Source organism: Mastigoproctus giganteus, chromosome 5, assembly GCF_048544385.1.
Source record: "Mastigoproctus giganteus isolate SK-2022 chromosome 5, ASM4854438v1, whole genome shotgun sequence".
Taxonomy (NCBI): Eukaryota; Metazoa; Arthropoda; class Arachnida; order Uropygi; family Thelyphonidae; genus Mastigoproctus; species Mastigoproctus giganteus.
The window spans coordinates 193,705,358-193,727,706 of record NC_143579.1 but is presented as its reverse complement, the minus strand read 5'-3'; the positions used below and the strand labels follow the sequence as shown (position 1 = coordinate 193,727,706).

The 22,349-nt window shown below is 36.5% G+C and overlaps 1 protein-coding gene across 1 annotated transcript in view; it reads right to left on the bottom strand.

Moving 5' to 3' along the window:
* The window catches only part of LOC150085960 (dynein axonemal heavy chain 8-like), a 1,559,705-nt gene that overhangs the window by 567,490 nt on the left and 969,866 nt on the right, over positions 1 to 22,349 (bottom strand). The window contains exon 57 of the mRNA XM_090374756.1: positions 13,398 to 13,520. Coding sequence (XP_090230882.1) covers positions 13,398 to 13,520 — 123 coding nt within the window. The remainder of the gene's footprint in view (positions 1 to 13,397; positions 13,521 to 22,349) is intronic.

The following is a 22,349-nucleotide window of genomic DNA, read 5'->3' as shown; positions in this document are numbered from 1 at the left end:
GCTCTCCATCACGTAACTGCATGAATTTTCATTAGACAAGCCTAGCAGCTGTGTGCGATGAAAAGTGCAGTTATGTAGTTCAATGGATTTGTAATTAGCATATGCAGTGGAATGCATAATAATAATTAGATTTTGACCAATCTACTTTTTATATATATTTAAAATTCATCATGATCAACCAAAATTAAAGCCACGATCGACTTATTGGCCACCCCAGGTAATAGGCAATGGTTTAGCAGATTTCTGTTGGAAATGGTACAGAGAACAGCAACATTAGTCAAGGACACAAAAGTGCACTTTTACCACAAAAGACTCTTTTCTCCAAATTGTAGTGCTTGGAAACTAGGCACCTGTGAGGACTCTTAACTGAAGTGTTTAAGGCTTTAAATGAATTAAGTAAACTAAATGCTGATGGCATCCTTACTTTTTTGTGAGACAATATACATAATTGGAGAAAAAAAAATAGATGGCTGCAGGATAGATGTGCAAAAATTTTGTTTCAGCCAGAAAAAAAAAAGATTGTTGGGAAAAATTATTATTTAGTGTGGAAGGGGATAGTTTGAATAAATTTAAGGATTAGACAAATTATTAAATGAGTTAGAGATTTTTTTTTTTTTTTTTTTGGTGGTAGCTGTATAAGCTTGCTTCCTTGCATTATTTGCAACTACTAATACTAGTACTGCCACAGAACTGACTAGATTCTTTGGAAGATAAAATGGAATGTGATGAAGGTGCAACTGGTGAAGACCAGAAAAAATTGGCTGACCCTGAGAAAAAGATATCAGAGCTAGTTCTGCTTTCCCAAAATAAGTTGAATAACCTCATTAGAGATCTGGCCCTCTCCAAAAATAAAGCCAAGCTTCTTGCCTAGAGAGTAAAGCAGAAACACTTGATTAAGAACATAAAAGTGCCTCACTAATGAAAAAGAAAACAAGTTTTGGAGATATTAATCAGGATAAATAGTCTGCTTTGATGTCAATGAATTTTTTAGGGGATTGTCAAACTACACATTACAACATCTGAACAGTACCTTTTTGTTCACTCTTCACAGCAAATTTTAAAAGCTGTTCTCTTCCATAACAGGACCTTAAAGCCATCTATCCCCATTTCCCACAATCTTCAACTAAAGGAGATATTATTATAACTTGAAACAATTTAATACAACACTCATAGTTGAATATCTGTGATGACTTTAAAGTCATTGGCACATGCAAGGTGGGTTCACAAAATACTGTTGTTTCCTATTCCAAAGGGATAGCTACTCTACCGCAGACCATTACATCAGATGTTAGCATTAGGTTAGTATTAGCATTCATAGAGGCACATGATGCAAGAAAGCAAGCTTATAAAGCATCAGCTAAAAAATAAAAAAAAATTCCTTCCCATTCATTCCAAATATCTGTCTACTTCTGCCTTGAATTTATTTAAGTTATCAACTTCCACAACAACAGATGAAAGTTTGTTCCAGCAATCAACTACCTGCTGGCTAAAGGCAAACTTCAGCACATCTATACTACAACTGACTTTCCTCAGTTTGAATCTATGCCCACCCCCAGGTAAGTAATCTGAGCAAGAGGAAGAATCCCATCAGCATTGAGAACCTGTTCAATCCATTCAAGGCCTTACACACCTCAATCAGATGAATGCCTCACAGGTGCCTAGTCTCCAGAATCTGCAGTTTGAGAACTTCAACATTTCTTCATAACAGCACCCTCTGTTCCCCCCCAACATGTCTTGTTGCCCTTCTCTGTACTTATTCTAGCAACTCTATTAATTCTCTAGCAATTCTTCCCAAAATGAGGCTTCCAGACCTGTAAGCAGTGTTCAAGGTGTAGCCTGACCACTGCCTTATACAAGGGGCTAATCACCTCCTTAACCCTGCTCACAAAATTTCTGTATATCATTAACAAGACCCCATGACCTAGTATGGTTCGAGAGTAGCCTGTGCGGCCGCATCTATTTTGCAGCTCCTGGAGAAGAGAAGTTTTTTCTGATTTATTTCCTGTTTTATTAGCTTAATTTGGCATATTTACTTATTCTCTAGAGTAGTTTTATATTCCTAGTTACGATACTTAGTTTAAAGTTTAACTTGATAGAGATTTTGTGGGTATTACTTAGTATCGGTAACGGTATCAAATACACGTGTTACAAATTGCAGCTCTGTTGAACGAGAGGTTTTTAACCGTATTTAGCTGATTTATTAACCAATTGTTATATCAAATTATTATCTATAAGTAGCTATAGACCTAGTCAGGATCCTTAGTTTATTCTAAATTGAGATAGCGAGATTTGGAAGTTAATCAATATTTAAAGAGTCCGTAGAAGTACTGTTCGTAATTACCGCCATTGTAACACGATACAGCATATCCGGAATTCGATAGCATTAGCTTTGCATAGTATAGTGCATAATATAATATTGTCAATTAATCTGTAAATCAATTAATCTTGTTAAACTTCATTGTCAATTAAATTGTACTTTTAACTATATATATATAACAACTTAGAGTACAAATGTAACAAATAATTAATACATAACTTGATACGGAAGTTATATAAAGGAAACTCGTAAATAACACTCGATACTGAAAAATAAATATAGCGTTATAACTGTGTTAGGATACAAGTTTAAGGTTTTAATTTTGTTCTAAAATTGTAATTTTATTGACATTAAATCGAAATCATGACTCAGACCAGAGCAGCAAGGCAAAAGGCTCAAGCTAATGGGAGTGCTGTGGCTCAGGGGAGAACTGAGGGGGGGGGAAGTTGCCCTCCGAATCACAGCCTTTTAAGATGCACTGTTTACTTGATGTTTGCGGAGCAATCGGGTACGGGACATGATACTGACATGGGGGATGTCTTTGTGTGTGCACGATGCAAGGAGTGCAAGGAAATTAGGCAACAACTCAGCGTTGTTATGGGCCTATATGAGACCTTGAAGGACAGGGTGGATGCCCTCCAAGGAAATAAATTGAGGGGCCCATCAAGCTGTCAGCTGCCCACATCAACGCCAGAGCTTGCACTTGGTCATCTTGCAACACAGAGGCAGCCCCCAAGGCAGAATGCGCTGGTCCCACAGGAACTAGTAGTTGTTGGTGACTCTATTGTCAGGGAAACGGGGAACATGCTTTGTAAAAAGGATAGGTGGAACAGGACCAGGGTATGTCTGCCAGGGGCAAAAGGTTGATGACGTTGTAGAGCGGATTATCATCTTTTAAGGGCACAAAAGGTGATATAGTTGTACACGTTGGCACTAATGATATTAAGAGTAGGAGACCAGCGGAATTACTTAACAAGTACAGGTCACTGTTGAAAAAAAGACGTGAAATAGGGTTGAATTTGAAAGTGTCTGCAATTCTGCCCAGACACGATAGGAGGGAGTATATGATGAGAGCTTTGTCAATCAATTCGGCCCTGAAAAGATTGTGCAAGGCTCAAGGGGTAGAATTTTTTTCAGCCTGGACTGTACTTGTTAACAGGAGAGATTGCTTCTACAGGGATGGGATACACTTAAATAGAAAGGGTGCAAGAATATTTGCTGATGTTATCGAGGCAGTGTTAGGTGGGTTGGAAAACTGCTAGCTTGGGGGGAGACAAAGACTAATAGATTAACAGTAGCCACTGGCAGAGGTGAAAGAGATTCTTGCACTGCTTCTATTGGAATGAGCAGAAGCCTGAAAAACAAGATTCAGGATATTTCAGAGACTGCTGGAAGTCATTGCGGTACAAGTAAACACATGGGTTGTGTTAGGGTAGCTAAGAATAGAAACAGGTGCATGTATACTTGCGTGTACACCAATGCTAGGAGTTTAGTAAATAAATTTGATGAATTTGAGGTATTGCTCAAAACATCAAAGGCAGATATTGTTGGGATTTCAGAGACGTGGTGTCACACAGATATAAGGAATGCAGAATTGGAATTTGGGGAGTACAACGTCTACAGAAAGCATAGACAGGATAGGAAGGGAGGAGGGGTTATGCTATTAGTTAAGAAACACATAAAATCCAAGGAAGTGAAGCCAGTCGACAACGATGGACAGGGCAGTGTCGAGTCAGTTTGGTGTGACATAAGCATAGGTAAATCAAATTGAGAGTAGGAGTGTGATATAGGCCTAATGACTCTGATAAGTATAATAAGATACTGTACAGGGAAATAGAATGGGCCAGTAAATCAGAGAGTCAATGGGGGATTTTAATTTCCCAGATATTGACTGGAATCTGTGGGTTGGTCACTCACACACTAGCAAGGCTTTTGTGGATTTATTGGATGATTGTTTTCTACATCAGCATGTTCGGGAGGCAACTAGAGGGAGTAATACTCTAAATCTGATTATCATTAGTGATTCTTCATGCATTAAGAATCTGCAGATAAAGGAACCACTAGGTGGCAGTGATCACAGTGTGCTGAAGTGGGATTTACTCAAGGAGGTAACTACCATCAGAGGTAAAGGGAAGGGTTTTTGCTTTCGTAAAGGCGACTATGATGGTCTGAGACAGTATTTAAATTCTATACAGTGGGACGAACTGATCATGTTACCAACAGCAAATTCAAAATGGGAAGCATTCAAGGAACTAATCTTGGAAGCTACCAGGCTTTACATACCAACCAAGAAATATTGTTCAAGGTTCAGGCCTGAATGGTTGTCAGATCAACTAATAAGACATATGGCAGAGAAGAAAAATGCATGGGATACATACAAATTAATGGGTGACATGGAAGCCTATGATAGATATAAGTTGGTCTGTAACCAAGTCACAAAGGAGATTAGGCAGGCAAAGGCAGATTATGAGAAATTCTTGGCAAAGGATGCAAAGAAAAACAGAAAAGAGTTCTTTACCTATTTAAACTCAAGAAGGAAAGAAACGAATCAGATTGGTCCACTGGATGTTGATGATTGAACAGTTGAGGATCCTGCTCACGTGGCTAACAATCTAAACGAGTATTTTGCATCTACATTCACACATGAGGAGTTATTCAGGAAGGGGATTGTCTTAGTTGAAGTAAACATCGGCAGTGAGCTAGATGATTTTCTAATAACTGAGAGGAAAGTGGAGGAGAAATTGTTGAGGATAAACATAAAAAAAAGGCACCCGGGGTGGAGGGGATCTATCCGGTTATATTAAAGGAGGCAGCAAAGGAAGTAAGCAAACCCCTAGCCATAATTATGAGAGCTTCTTTGGACTCAGGGGAGGAACCCATAGACTGGAGATGTGCAAATGTAACCGCAATTCACAAAGGAGGATCAAAGGCTGACACAAGTAATTATAGACCTGTTAGTTTAACTTTGGTTCCAGGAAAATTAATGGAGGCACTGGTTAGAGAAGCACTGCAGGATCATCTAGACAAGACTTCAGTTATAGCTCGGACACAGCATGATTTTTTTAAGGGGAAGTCTTGCCTGACCAATTTGATTGGATACTATGATCCAGTCACAAAAGAACTGGATGCAGGGAATAACTTTGATATTATATACTTGGATCTTAGAAAGGCTTTTGATACTGTTGCGCATGGAAGACTGCTGCACAAATTGGAGCAGTGTGGCATTGGAGGCAGATTGCTGCTATGGATAAAGGGATGGTTGAGTGGCAGAAGACAGAGAGTGGTAATCAATGGACACTGCTCAACATGGGCTAATGTTATTAGTGGAGTTCCTCAGGGTTCAGTGTTGGGTCCATTGTTGTTTTCTGTATTTATAAATGATATTGATGATGGTATATCAAGCTTAATGTCCAAGTTTGCAGACGATACAAAGGTTGGCAGGGTTGTCAAGGACACTACTGATGCTATGCTGCTGCAAAAGGATCTGGAAAGGTTGAACAGATGGGCTGCCAGGTGGAAAATGAAGTTTAACATTGACAAATGTAAAGTACAGGCATACCTCGGTTAACGTTACCTCTGATAACGAAGTCCGCAATTTCAAGCCCCATTTAACATAAAAAAATATTCCAATTTAAGGCCAACGCCCGACAATCATCCGATTGGTGACTGACGGCGACTCGTTACGTATTCCCAAGTGCTCCCGAGCTGCGGGCATGTCTGTTATAACAGTTTTGCGTGTCAATCGCGTAATTTAGTTGTTGTTTACATGATTGACGTTGTTTCAGTGTGGCGCATTGCAATAATCGACGTAGGTTCTTTATAGCATTACATAACGTAGATTTTGTAAATTTTAATAGAAATATTTTTGTTTTAGTTAATTAAAATGTCAGAATCAAAGAAAAGAAAAGCAATTTCTTTGGAAACTAAACTAAATATCGTATGACGTGTTAAAAGCGGCGAAAGAAAATCCGATGTGGCACATTCTTTAGGATTAGCGCAATCAACTTTAACAACCATACTAAGTCAATCAGAAAAAATAAAACAGTCTGCTCAGAATTGTACAGATGTTACAGCGGCAAAATTAACTCGCTTAAGGAATCCAATTTTAGAAAAAATGGAGAAAATGTTAAGTTTGTGGATAGAGGATATGTCACAACGTCATATGCCTTTAAGTCAAATGGTGATTCAAGAAAAAGCATTATTTTTGTTTAATCACCTGAAATCTAAACAAACTGAAGAAATTACGGAAACCTTTGGAGCTTCTCGTGGTTGGTTCGAGAAATTTAAAAAACGGGCCAGGATTCATAGTGTAAAATTAACAGGAGAAGCTGCAAGTGCAGATGTTGAAGCTGCAAATAAGTTTCCAGAAAAACTAAAGGAAATAATTGAACGTGAAAATTTTCCACCAAATTTGGTGTTCAATGTTGACGAAAGCGGTTTGTTCTGGAAACGGCTACCAACAAAAAGCTTCATTTCTATTGAAGAAAAATCAGCTGCTGGATTTAAAGCAGCCAAAGACCGTTTAACGTTACTCTTTGGATCAAATGCCTCTGGTGATTATAAATTAAAATTGCTATTAGTTTACCATTCAGAAAATCCGAGGGCGTTAAAAGGTAACATAAAAATGAATTTACCTGTAATATGGAAAGCAAATAGAAAAGCGTGGGTTACCAAGGAGTTATTTACTGATTGGTTTGTTAACCACTTTTGTCCTGGAGTAAAACGGTATTGTCAAAAAAACAACTTTGAAGAAAAAGCTCTTTTGTTGTTAGACAATGCTCCGGGACATCCTACTGATCTTAACACGTTGGACACATGCATTCCTGTCAAAGTTGTGTTTCTTCCAGCAAACACAACTTCCCTGATTCAACCATTGGATCAGGGAGTAATAGCATCATTTAAAGCTTATTATCTGCGTCGAACTTTAAGCAATTTAACTGAACTAGAGGATAAAGTGGAAATGACAGTTAAAACTTTTTGGAAAAACTACACCATTAAAAACGCAATTGAAAACATTGATAGTTCTTGGAAAGAAGTCACTAAGAAATGCTTAAATGGAGTTTGGCGCAAAATATGGCCAGAAGTTGTACTAGAAGAAGAAAATAACATCCAAGAAATTAGAAATGAAGTTATCCAGATGGCTCAATCAATAGGTTTCGAAAATGTCGATGAAGAGGATGTTAGAAATTTATTGAATGCAGAAGATGATGGTTTTTCAGTGGAAGATTTAGAAAACCTTGTTAGCAACGAAGACAAAGATAATGAAGGCGAAGTTAAAGAAGTTCCTGCCGAAAAAGTGTTAACAACCAAAGATTTAAAAAGGTGCTTAAATGACATTGAAAACGTTTTAAATTTTTTTAGTGAAAATGATCCCGATTTAGGAAGAAGTGTTATAGTTAAGCGATCAGTGTTAAATGCAATAACTCCGTATAGGCAATTGTTAAATGAAAGAGAAAAAAAGCATAAACAATCAACTTTAACCTCATATTTTAAAATGTGACTTCACTTTGTATGTAAGTTGACTGTTTATTTAATAAAACTTTTCTTTGTTCGAAAAAAAGCTTTTCATTTTCTTTACGTAGGAACGTATCCCTATTCTGGCCATAGTATTTTTACCTCTGGAAACGAAGTTTCGCTTAACGAAGTAATTTCGTGGAACGCATCCTATTCGTTAATCGAGGTATGCCTGTACTGCATATGGGAAACAGTAACCCCAGATCAACGTATCAACTCTGTGGTACTACGCTGACAGTGGTAGAGAATGAAAAGGACCTGGGGTTAATTGTGCAGGCAGATATGAAGTTCTCTGAGCAGTGCAGACGACGAGCTGCAAGAGTAGCTCATGGTGTCTTGTCAATGATATACAGGAATTTTTCTAGCAGGGATAGGGATGTGATTATTCCCTTGTATAAGGCATTGGTCAGGCCACACCTTGAGTACTGTATACAGGTCTGGAGGCCTCATTTCAAGAAGGATGTAGAGCTGCTGGAACGAGTACAGAGAAGGGCAACAAGATTAGTGAATGGAACAAACGGTTGCTCTTACGAAGATAGGCTTAACTTTTGCAAATTACAGAGTCTGGAGACTAGGCATCGGCGAGGTGATCTGATAGAGGTGTATAAGGCTTTGAATGGCTTGAGCATGCTCAATGCTGATGGGATTCTTCCTCTTGCTCAGAATAATCACCTGAGAGGGCATAAATTCAAATTGAGGAAGGACGGATGTCGGATAGATGTGCGGAAATTTGCCTTTAGCCAGCGGGCAGTTGGTTTGTGGAATAGACTTCCATCACCTGTTGTTGAAGTTGATAGCCTAAACAAATTTAAGGCTCAGCTGGACAGGTATTTCGAACGAACGGAGGGGTGAAATGGGAGTAGTGGTTGTGTTTTTTTTTTTTTTTTTTTTTTTGCTGATGCTGAATAAGCTTGCTTTCTTGCATCATATGCCTCTACTAATGCTATGGCAGCCTGTCTGCACTGCTCAGAAAACTTCATATATGACTGTACAATTAACCCAAGCTCTCTGTCATCCTCCACTACCCTGAGTGTAACGCCACATGGTACATTTCTCTGGAGTTACTACTACCCATATGCAGTACTTGACATTTGTCAATGTTAAACTTCAGTTGCCACTTCTCAGCCGAACCACCCGACTTTTCCAGATTCTGTTGCAGCAGCATACTGTCATTACTGTTCTTAACAACCCTGCCAACCTTTGTATCATCTGCAAACTTTGATATTAAGCATGATATACCTTCATCAATATCATTGATAAATATACAAAACAAAAGCAATGGGGTTGCTGTTTTGTATATTTATCAACATACAAAAACAATGAACCTTGGGAGACTCCAATAATAACATTAGTCCACACAGAGCAGTGACCATTTACTCTCTCCCATCTCCCACTCAACCATCCCTTTATCCATTGTAGCAACTTGCCCTTAATGCCATACCACTCCAATTTGTGCAGCAGCCTTCCATGTAAAACAGTATCAAAAGCTTTCCTGAAATCCAAGTACATGACATCAAAATTGTTTTTTGCATCCAGCTCTTTTGTGACCACATCATAGTGTCCAATCAAATTGTCAGACAAAACCTCCTTGACAAACCCATGCTGTGCCTGAATTATTACTGAATTATCTAGATGATCCCGCACTGCTTCTTTACCCAGTGACTCCATTATTTTCCCTGGAACAGAAGCCAAACAAACAGGTCTGTAATTACTCGTGAGCTCCCACTGTGAACTGGAGATACATTTGCACATCTCCAGTGTGTGGGGACTTCTCCCAAGTTCAAGGATGCTCTTGCAATTATGGTTAAGAGTTTGCTTACTTCCTTTACCACCTCGTTTAATATAACTACATAGATCCTATATGTCCCAGGTGCCTTTCTTATGTTTAACTTCAACAATTTTTCCTCCACATTGCTCTCAGTTATTACAAAATCATTTAACTCCCTGTTAGAGTTTGATAAACATCTGGCTCACTCCTCCTTGAATAACTCCTCATGTGTGAATGTGGATGCAAAATACTCATTCAGTTTATCAGCTACTCTAGCAGGATCATCAAAATTAACAAGTAATAGGCAGTGGGTTCCATTAGTGGATACACTGACGAGTTCCCTTCTGCCTCTCCATGTAAAATTGGCCTAATGAAGAGTTTTTTTGAAAGCACTGAGTAGCATTTAGCTGAGAGGATTTCATTATTTAAGTGAGAAATTCCCAAAGATTAATGCTGCAAAAAGTGAAAGAAGGAATCATTGTGGTGCCTCAAATATGGGAGCATCTGTAGGATGAAAGTCTGCCATGCTTTTACTTCTATTACACTGACTTCACAGATCAAAGTGTAATAGAAGTAAAATCATGGCAGATTTTCAAATGGCTTTGTGGAAACTGAAGAAGTTGCTCTTGACATTTCAAAGGCTTTTGGTTGTGTTTGGCATAAAGATTTCTAAATAAGCTTCCACTTTATGATTTTCCAACTTTTTTTTGTGTAACTTTTCAATTACACAAATTTTCGTTTCAATTTTCTCTCTGACCATTCACTGCAGGAGATGGTAGAGGACTCGCTGTTTTCTAACTTCTCCACTAATGCTGGTGTTCCCCAAGGTTTATTTCTTTCTCCCACTCTTTTACTCTTCTATATTAATGATCTTTTCAACTGAAAATAAATCATATTCATAGTTTTGCTGATGATAGTAAATTGCATTCCACCTTCCAGTTTGAGAAATCTTGCCCTACACAAACAGTTTCAACTTCTCAAATATCCACTATCAATTCCTTAAATGCTGATCTCCTGTGGTAAAGATAACTTAGTTGATTTGAATCCTTCTAAACTCAGTTCTGTCTTATATCTTGCAAAAAACGAGTCTTCTGCTCCTATTTTTACTTTCCATGACACTGATTTTTAGGCAAGATATATCTCTATTGGGGTTTAGAGAATGTATTTAATTCTTGTGTATTGCACTTGTTTACAGTTTTTACCATTAAAAACAGATGAAAGTATATTGTTATAATTCAGTTCACTAAGCTGGTGTGCAAAACATGTATAGTACTCAAGCAGCAATGACTTATTCATCAAGAGAAGCAAAAAATATCTCTGACAGTAAAAAAAAACAAACAAACCAACATTGGATTATGTGTACATAGCATGCCCCTAGTTTTTTTCCACTTCATACACATAGTTAAAATAATACAGTATACATAATAACAAAAAAAAAAGTATAATTTCAAGACGTGCAGATGATTTCCTTTGGTAAACTTAGCCCTGAATGTTGTAATATAACATACAGCAGCAGCAGACTGCCAACATACATTCATTTCAGAAACTTCAGTTAGTGGCTTTTCATTGACTTAATGAAAAATTTGACACACTACAAATATTGCTTTCTCTGCATCTGAAAAACTGGGTTTTCTCTTTCACTCTTGGCATTAATTTTCTTCAAAACAGCTGTTTATTCTGTACAAATTGCAAATCCACCCTACCATGGAATATTGTTCCCGCATTTGGGGTAGTGCCCCCAAAACAGTCTGCAGTGTGTTCCATCAGGCTTCTAGATTACATTCAAATGAGGGCATTTAGGTTAATTAATGATGCATCTCTAACAGAGTCTCTACACTTTCTGTTTCTGAAGCATGGCTTTTCTATAGATACTCTCATAGGCACTGTTCTTCTGATTTGTCTTCTATATTTCCCGTTTGCTCTTCCAAAGCAGTCCAAACACGTGCTGCAACCAGTCAACATCCTTTTACTATCCAACTTCAAACTCACAGAACCAACTTTTCTTCTTCCTCATTAATTCATTCAACTTCCGTTTTCTGGAAAAACTTTCCTTCATACGTATTTCCTGAAAATTACTTACAATCTATAGAAGTTCAAGTCTAATGTCAACAATGATCTTCTTTCATCTTCTCAACGTTCAATCCATGCATGATACTAAGTATTATAGGTTCTAATACCTTTCATGTTTGGGGTTTTCATAAAAAAAAAAAAAAAAATTACTGCATAATCACAAGTGTCCTGCATACAAAGGTGGAATTCAGAAACTGCTCAATGCATATAAAGAAATGAGCCGTCATATTCAGCGAAATTTAATTTCTTGCATAGCATTTAGGCTTCTCTCTAGAAAATCTTGTCACAGTGAGTGAAGAGCAGTGAAAACAATTCTATTAATACCCCCAGGAGCTCACATCTGGTGAGTATGGGCTTGGCACACCCAGGGTCCTGAGTTGGATATCATCATTCTTCTCTTTCTACTTCTCTCTCTCTCTCTCTCTCTCTCTCAGGGTAATAGGGAATTTTTTTTTTTTTTTTTTTTTTTTTTTTTGGCCGGTGCAGCATAACCCTCAGGCTTCCTTGCACCATATGGCTGATAATAATAATAATAGTAATAATAAGAAATTAAGTCAATGAAAAGCCACTAACTGAAGTTTCTGAAATGAATGTATGTTGGCAGTCTGCTGCTGCTGTATGTTATATTACAACATTCAGGGCTAAGTGTAGCAAAGGAAATCATCTGCACGTCTTGAAATTATACTTTTTTTTTTTTTTTGTTATAATGTATACTGTATTATTTTAACTATGTGTATGAAGTGGAAAAAAACTAGGGGCATGCTATGTACACATAATCCAATGTTGGTTTGTTTGTTTTTTTTTTACTGTCAGAGATATTTTTTCCTTCTCTTGATGAATAAATTATTGCTGCTGAGTACTATACATGTTTTGCACACCAGCTTAGTGAACTGAATTATAATAATATACTTTCATCTGTTTTTAATGGTAAAAACTGTAAACAAGTGCAATACACAAGAATTAAATACATTCTCTATTCAACACAAATTTATATTTTTGCCATTGTGATATTGTTCTACAAATGTTTCATAACAGAATAATAAAAAATAAAAAATTCTTGTTGAGTTTGGCCAAGAATTTCTGCCAATGCAAAAAACTAATTATTGAAAAAGTTTTTAAAATACTTCATTAAACAACAGTATTACTTTTGAAAACTTTAACCATAAAATGTTTTCGTTTGGATACAGCATGTGCATGTGTCGGGGGTGTCTGGGTGTCTGTGCACGCACATGTCACGGTGGGAAAATTAGTTGCCTTTCAGTAATTAAGATTGTAAGAGCTATATTTTAATTGAAGGCATATAAATAATTTTGAAATTACTTTGAAAATAATTTGAATTTGTGTTTAATTTCTGTCTAGGGGACAGTTGTTGCTGTCAATGGAGGAACAAAACAACAGAAATTTGATACAGAAATACATATAATTTTCAAAAATCCACGATCTTCCTAAAACAGTGCAATAGCCTTCAACTGAGGAGGCACTGTCTAAATTCATTTCTCACTCATGTTCAAACTCAGACACATATTTGAAACAAATTAAGGACTTCATATATATATAAAACAATTGATTTACAGACCATAAATTATGTTCAGCAAATTAAAAGTATTTTATTCATTAATTGAAATATTCAAACTGAAATATATTTTTAAAATCTATAAAGTTACTTTTATTAAAAGTATTTATTTTAAATGTTAGTATTCTACAATCAATATTCACAGTAATATCTACCTTAACAAGATGAACCATTGCATCTTTAAAAAACACGAGATCCATGTTTCCACCACGTACTACTTCATTATACTGTTTCATTTGGAAGTCTAATCGAGCAGCTAATTCTTCATATGTCTGTATCTGTCAATAAATTTATATACTTTATATATGACCTTTAATTTACATTTTTACATTTGATCCAAATTTAAAGGGGAGAAAAAGAAAAGACACACACACACACACACACGTATGAGTATACGTGTATCACATGATTTATTCTGAAAGGAGTGATTTTGTTAGTTTGTTATTTGGTTTTTAGGAGCATTAGCAACTAAGGCTATATTGCTCCAGGGATATGCGGTGATCATTCCCTGACCTTTCCGCATCCTCCATATTTGGTGGTCACAGGCTCGAACCCCGGTCTAATCAAGAAGCGTGTACTGCACACTGCTGCTCCTGCCCACCTGGCTACGGAGGCGCCTCTGAAAGGAGTGAAGTTGACTGACTGAGACTGATATATAATCTATGTCAATTTCATTTGCTATTACATCGGCCGACCAGGCTAGCCGGGTGGGTAAAGTGCCTGCCTAGCAACCCAAAGGTCGCGGGTTCGAATCCCGCCTCGGGCGTGGATCAAAGTACTGCAAAAACCTTGGGAGGTGCATTATGGCCACAAAAGCCGATGCGCCAACAACTACCAAATAAAAAAAATAAATAAAAAAAATTATTTATTTAATTTCTAAAATTAATTATACTGTTTCATTTGGAAATCTATATGTCTGTATCTGTCAAGAAATTTATATACGACCTTCAATTTACATTTTTGTTCTAAATTTAAAGGGGAGGAGAAAGAAAAGATACACATATATGTGTATACTATCACATGGTTTATTCTTAAAGGAGTCAAGGTGACTGATTGAGACTGATATATAATCTACGTCAATTTCATTTGCTGTTATATCTAAATTTAACAACTTGGTTATGCTGTTTCATTTGGAAGTATAATTAGGCAACTAAATTTTCATATGCTAGTATCTGTCAAGAAATTTATATATGTTGTATACATATAATTTGAATTTTTATATTTACTTTAAATTTAAAGGGGGGGGAAGGAAAGATACACATGTAAAATATATTATCACACTTACTTTGAATGAACGCTCAATATGACTGAAACAGACTGATATAATTATTGATAGGATTAAAACTATTATGCTGTTAAAATTATTTGAGTAATAACCTATAATGAAACCTTTACCATAACATATTAGGAATGGTACAAAAGTAACGCCTCCTAATTTTCTTCTTTAAAATGTGACACAGTAGATCATTTTGCATGTCACTCAGTCATTAGAGGTCTCTAGTTTTGCCATACTGAGTGACACTGTGATCGGTCTTGTGAGTGCAGCACATAGATAGTTCAAAATGGTGGATGTTACAGATATACATATCAAGCAAAGAGTGGTGATCAAATTTCTTACCAAGGAAGAAGTGATGCCTATCAAAATCCATATGCATCTCAAATATGTTTATGGAGACAATTGATGTGAGCACAGTTAGACATTGGGCAAGACACTTTAAGAGTGGGGAAAGTGACATTGTTGACAAGCCCTGAAGTGGCCGGCCAATAATCTCAGTGACAACAGACAAAAAGAGCCGGATTGAAGTGCTGATCAAAGAGGACTGCTGCATCACAACACACGAATTGTGCAATGCAGTAATGTATATAATTAATTATTGATTTCATATTGTCCCCTCAACTCTTATTTAATTTTTTTTTTTGGGGATGCCTCTTCCTTTCATCCCCTTGCTGTCTATCCACTTTCCTACCTTACCATTTCCAATACTATTCCTTTTTTTTTTTTTTTCCTGTTTTTCTTTCATTGAAAATTCTGGGCTCCCAGACTTGCTTGATAGCTCCAGTAAGTTTCTCAGGTAAAAAGTGGACCCTAGCACACCTCCTCATGGCCAAGATTGGGAGTCAGGAGAACTGGTGTCCCTTACTTGCTGTGAAGTCGCCAGGTGCTGGAACTCAACACTACAACACACATACTTACACTTGCCGGCCTTATGCCTTTTGAGATGCTACAGTGGCATATAAAGGAAACACCGGAGACTGCAATTAAAGAAACACACCTTGACCTTGTGCAATATAGGGAAACCTGCTGTGATAACCATAATAAAAGAACCATGCTGTAACAATGTTTGTGCCCAGCGGGTCCCAAAAATGCTGACACATGAGCACAAAGAAGCCCAGAAAGCAATCTGTATGGAACTTCTCCAGTGCTACGAGAGTGATTTGTTGTTGTTTAAAAGCTATTGGCACAAGAGTAGCTTAGGCTATAATGCACCTAGCCTAGGTATATGAGAGTGAAGGAGAGGTTTTTCTTTCATGCATAGTCACAGATGACAAGACACCATTATGACCCTGAAATGAAGAGATAGTCGAGGGAGTGGCACCATCAAAATCCACCACACAAGAAGAAGTTCAAAGGACAGCCTTCTTTCAGTAAATTCACGGTGACAGTGTTTTGGGACAAAGATGAGCTCTTGCTTGTGGACTTTGAGCATGACACCACAATCAATTCAGTTCGATATGTGGAAATGTTGAAAAAGTCAAAAGCCCGCATCCATAGAGTTTGACCGGACAAAAACCTTAATGAGATTCTTTTTCTCCATGACTGTGCATGACCCCACACCAGTCTGCACATGGAGGCCACTGCAAAACTGGGATGCACTGTTTTTCCTCACTCCTCTTAGCCTGGATCTTGCACTTTCCACCTATCACCTCTTTGGCTCGCTGAAGGATGCACTCCATGGAATCAATTTTGCAGTTGACGACTAGCTCAAGCACATTCTTTGCAAAGCACTCCTGAGCAAAAGGACTTTTACAGGATTGAAATACAGCATCTGACACAGATATGGTGGAAGTGCATTGAAAATTATGGCAACTTTGTGGAAAAATAACAGTGTGTTAAATAATGATTGAGGATTAATTGATGTAAAAGGCATAGTTGTAGGAATTAAATTTTCTGAGGAAAAAAACAGGAGGCATTACTTTTGTATTGCTCCTCATAAATAATTTTACTGCCTTTTGTTATATATATAAAATTATGTCAATTTCATTTGCTATTACATCTAAAATGAACAAAAAAAAAAAAACATATTCCACTGAATGTGGATTTATCTGATGTGAAATTGTAAAACAGTATAATTAAAGAATAACTGCTATGTATTTTGCACAATACGTCACATCCTTTTTCAAATAACTTGCTTTGTCTCCCATTGCAAGCAATAAAATTAAAAATATTTTATTTCAATGAAGAGCAAAATTATAAGCAGTGAAGTAAGCAAGAAATTTCATAAAATTATCTGTAATCTGTCTGTAGTCCAGTGAATTACAATGAAATACCCCCATGGGAGGTTACTGGCCCAGCTTCCATGTAAAAAGATAAAAGATTATACTTCATCTTACACAAATTGAGTTTGAATACAAAAGACAGTTAAAACAAGGGCAGTGTGAAGAAATATGATCATTACAGCATTTACATCATCTTCTCTACTAATTGCATGGGCTGGTGGAATCGCCACCTGTGCTCTTAACAAAAATTGCATAGATTTGGTCCGAAGACCCAAGTTGAGAGTGCAAGTAATGGAACTTGAAAAAATTGTCAACTCCTTCACTGTAATTTTCATTCTTAATTTATCAAGAAAGCAATTTATTACAAGGCAAAATTAATGCATGCCAGGCATTTCACTCAGTATCAGTCATTTTGTTTTGTAATTCTTGTGAAGCCATCATCTACTTAACTTGTGGCCCCAATAAATATGAGGCCTTTCACTTTTGCATCAAACAATTTTAGAAACAGAGACCGCATATGCTTTGTTTTGAACAAAAGGAATATTTATTACAGTGTTTTCACCAGGTTGTGACTCAATTCTGCAGATCATTGTCTTCTCCTTTAGTGCTGATCTACTGCCCTACTGTTCCAGAGGCAGAAAAAGCAAATGAAGTTAGTTAAACCACTTTGCCGACCCAGAAGAAATCAGAAGACCATAAAATTAAAACAATGGCATAGAAATGTACATAAATGACATGTTTTTTCCTCTATACTGAAAGGTCTTGCAGCTCAGATCCAGTAGACTTTGCTGTTTGAAATGAGCTCTCAGGATCTCTGCACTGGATTTTGTTAGGCTGAAGTCCCTCACTAATGAACCATTTCTTAGGGAAATGTGTCACTTTACTTTAACAAGGTTTTGAGTTGTAATACCAAATATCTTATAATATTCAGAAACATGGCACAATCCATCTGGAGATAATTTATGCCCATCATTTGGTAACTATAGTGAAACCACTTTCATTTACTGCAAAAAAACATAAAAACTTTCATTTACTGCAAAAAATAATGGCAGTAAAGAAAAAAAGTGAAACCCCTTGATTTGGTACAAAATCAAGTACCAATAAACAGCAAACTTTTTTGTTGCTTATTTCCCACTACTAATACTATTAGTAGTGGGAAATAAGTAACATGATGCAAGAAGCACACTTATAAAGCATCAGCCAAAAAAAAAAAAAAAAAAACTCCAATAATTTGTCTAGTTCTTCTTTGAATTTCTCCAAACTGCCCATGTCGAAAATAACAGATGGAAGTTTGCTCCAACAATCAATCACCCATTCACTGAAGGCCAACTTTTACACATCTATTCTGCAACCATCCTTCCTCAATTTGAATAACCCCACATGTGTGTAGTCTGAGCAAGAGGAAGAATGCTATCAACATTGAACTTGCTCAATCCATTCAAAGCCTTAAAAACTCAATCAGATCACCTCACAGGTACCTAGTCTCCAGACACTTCAATTTGCAGAACTGAAGCTTTTCTTGGTAAGACAACCTTCTGTTCCCCTCACCAATCTCATTGTCCTTCTCTGCATTTGTTCCAGCAGATCTACACCCTTCCTCAAATGAGGCCTTCAGACTTGTTTGCAGTACTCAATATGTGGCCTAACCCATTATACCATTATACAATGGGATAATCACCTCCTTCTCCTTGCTAGCAAAAGTTTCTGGATATTAATGACAAAACTGTCTTGTGCTGGCAGCCTGTCTGCATTGCTCAGAGAACTTCATATCTGACTGACAATTACCCTGAGTATTTTTCATTTTCCACTACCCTGAGTGTAGTATCACACAGTTGGTACTTTAATCTAGGATTAGTGCTACCCATATGCAGCACCTTGCACCTATCAATGTTAAACTTCAACAGCCATTTCTCAGCCAATCTGCCTAATATTTCTGGATTGTGTTGCAGTAACGTACCTTGATTACTGTCGTTAATCACACTGCCAACCTTGCTATAATTTTCAAACTTAGACTTTAAGCCTGATGCACCTTTATCAATATCATTAATTAATACAGAAAACATCAATGAGCCCAGCAACGAACCCTGGGGGACTCTGCTAATAATGTCTGTCTACAAACAGCAGTGTCCATGAAAAATCACTCTGTCTTCTCCTGCTCAACCATCCCTTTATCCATAGCAGCAACTTGCAATTAGTGCCACACTGTTCCAATTTGAACAGCAGTCTATTTTGTGCAATGTATCAAAAGCATTCCTGTAATCTATGTATATGATATAAAAATTATGTTTCGTATCCAGTTCCTTTGTTACTGCATCATAAGCATACAATCAGATTGGTCAGACAAGACCACCCTTTAACAGATCCATGCTGTGGCTACGGTATACTGCATTTACACAACTGATGAATTTACACATTGCATTCCTCAACATAACAGATTGCAATGACCACCTCAGGAAATAGATATGGGGCATTTTAATTGACTGCCCAGCTTTTCAAACACTAGTATGAAATTTAAAGAAAAAGCAAAATTTTTATGTAATCTCCTGGCTTGTAGTAGTGAAGGGAGTTATATATAGCAATGTGTTTTATTTCATTTTCTTTTTCAAAATGTTTTACTCATGGCAGAAGGAAGAAACTTGGACAAGGTTTCTGCACGTGGGGGGGGGCCTTGCTTAGAATTATTTTGCTTAAACCGTTTTGGATCCTTACATCAGAAGTTTTTGATTAAAAAGTTCTTTTTCTTCAGTAGTTTGTTAACTTTTATAACAATAATGAACAATTACTCACTAGTAATTGCTGAATTTTTCAATTAGGAAACTTTTAAAAGTGTTCATATGGCCTTTCTTAGCACTTATAACCTAGGTTCCAATCTCTCTTCCAGATTAATTTAAATTTTATCCAGTCCAGTGTGATAATTTTTGCAGTTCTTAGTTTAATTTTTGAGTAGAACATTTTTAAGGGTAATTCACAAATACTTTATTTTGATTTTTTTTTATTATTTAAATCTTTATTTAAATATTATGGTTTCAACTGGAAGAGAACATATAATGACTGATGGAGCAATTGCTACTGACAATTCACTTGTGAGTTATGGCCTTTTTCTTGTACTTCCTGTCACATGCATGTAGAACTTTCTCTAGCTGATGGTAATTCTTTTCCATGTGCTAGATGTAGGATGTGTAATAACCTTAAATTACAAATTTATCACTGACTGTTAGGCAAGATCAAATCTCTAAGAACATGAGTTGATGCCCTAGAGAAACTTTGAACTGGGGCTTGACAGAAGCCAGTGTCTGATTCTATATGGAACATTGTTCCACCAAGAGCATCTCCTGGTTCTTTCAATGCAGAATGCTTAGGTTCCAAAGGAGGTAGTCTTCATTTGGGATTCAATTGTAAGGGAAACCAGAAATATACTATGTAATAAAGATATATGGAATAGAAACAGAGTATGTCAGCCATGTGCAAAAATGATGTGTAATAGTAGTGTATGGTGATTCTATGTGGTGCTAATGACTTAAAATAAATGAACAGATGACTTGGTCAAGAAATATATAATCATGCTGGAAATATGTCACAAGAGATAAAATGTTCTTGTGTCTACAATTCTGCCCCAGACATGATACTAGGGGAAATAATGAAAGTCTTGCAGATAAAATCCAGATTTGAGGGATTTTGCAAGGCTTATGGGAAGAAATTTTTCTCAGATTGGCATGCCTAAGTTAACAGAAATTTATTATATCATTATAAAAAAAAGTTTTGTTTTATAATATCATTATAAAATTATATCGTTATAAAACAAAATTTTGTTAATGTCACTGAGGATGCCTTAAGGGTTCAGGAAAACTGCTAATTTGGGGGTTAGGTGAGACTAAAAGCCAAAAGATACAAAATTTAGTAGTCAGGAATACTGTAAATAAATTAAATGAATTTGAGCTTTTCATTAGGTCAACTTCACTATTACAAAGAATTTCATTATGTGAGTATAATATGTTCAAGAGGGACAGGAAGGGTTTGGGGGGGGATTAATGCTGCTTATGAAATGTTCTCTGAAAGGGTGACTATACTGTACCCAGAAGTGATCAAGTTATAATGGACATTGAGTTTATGTGGTACAATGACAGCAGTAAAGGAAAGATGAAAAGGTATATTACAGACCAAAGTGTCGTATATTTTCATGGAGGGATAAGACAAAAAATCTCTACAGGTAACTTGAACATGTAGCCAAGTGTGAGTGCCTCATTATGGAAGAATTCAACATGCCTCTTACAGACTGGAAATCATGAATGAGCAATGGAGATTACCATCTGGATGACTGTTATTTATTCCAACATGCCAGAGAATGTACAAGGGACTTTAATATTCATGACTTGGTTTTCACCAAAGATCCAACACTTACCAGCTGTCTTTGCAAAATCACTGCCACAAAAGATCACTTCAGTCACAAGAATTTGATTTGTTTATGGGTGAAACATACATATACCATAGTTAGTTTACTTCATCTCATTACCAGGTGGTTTGGTGGCCAAGGGTGTAACTTTATAGTCTCAATCATAGGGTTTACTTGGGCCTTGAGGGTATCATTACTACAGGTATTAGCTTAATGGGTAATGAGAGAACATTGATACGCATTTAAAGATATGTGATAAAAATTATATAAACAGAATTAAAATTATGTAAATTAGAATTATGTAAATTCTGTTTCTAGGGTGGTTGGTAGAGATTGATCTGAGTCATAGCCTACTTCTTAGTTTGGGAGAGGAGAGGTTGTTTGGTTGGTTGTGGTTAAGAAGTTTAAACTTACTTTTAATTTGGGTTAGGATGGTATTCTTAACACTAGACAGCCGTGATGATTAATTTCACTGTTTGCCTACTTTAAATTGTTAAAATTTTGCAGTTAATTACAGAAGTATGAGTCAATAATATTTCCTAATGTTCCATTAAATTACAGTGTGCATAATTGCAAATAATTCTGCACACATTTTTCTTTTAAATTATAGCTCTAAAATCACCAAAACAGTCAATCTGACTGTTTGTAAAATTTCAAAAAAAATTAGCTAATTTATAAACAGTTAATTTTTGAATTTATTTGCCTTGCAACAAACATTTGTGATTCAAATCACCTTATGGTTTGTGAAAGCCCTGGTGCGTATGTCTGCATGTCTTTGCATGCCACTTCAGGTCAGTGCATGTTTAGGGGTCACACTACTTTATACGGCTGTGCTGTGTCATTTTAGTTTAGTATGGTTGAAAATTTATACATGGAAAGGTATTTCAACAATTTTTACAGTGCTAGTTCAATTGCATTATTAAAATGTGGCAATCTCATGATCTTACCCAAGAGCAGATTCGAAAATGTCTAGGGGAATTAGAAAAGGTATCTGAAAATGAGTCTGGAAGGGAGAGTGGAGATGAATTTAGAGAAGAAGAAAGTGATGAATGAATTCCTAATAAGAGAGGTGAGGATTATAACAGTAGTGAAAGCAATACGTCTGATCCTTGTACATAAAGTAGATCAAGAGTACTCAACATTTTGGAAGTCGCGGGTGACTTTAAAAATTTTTGGTACTTGTCGCAGGCCATACAATAGACAAGTCATATACTGCTTT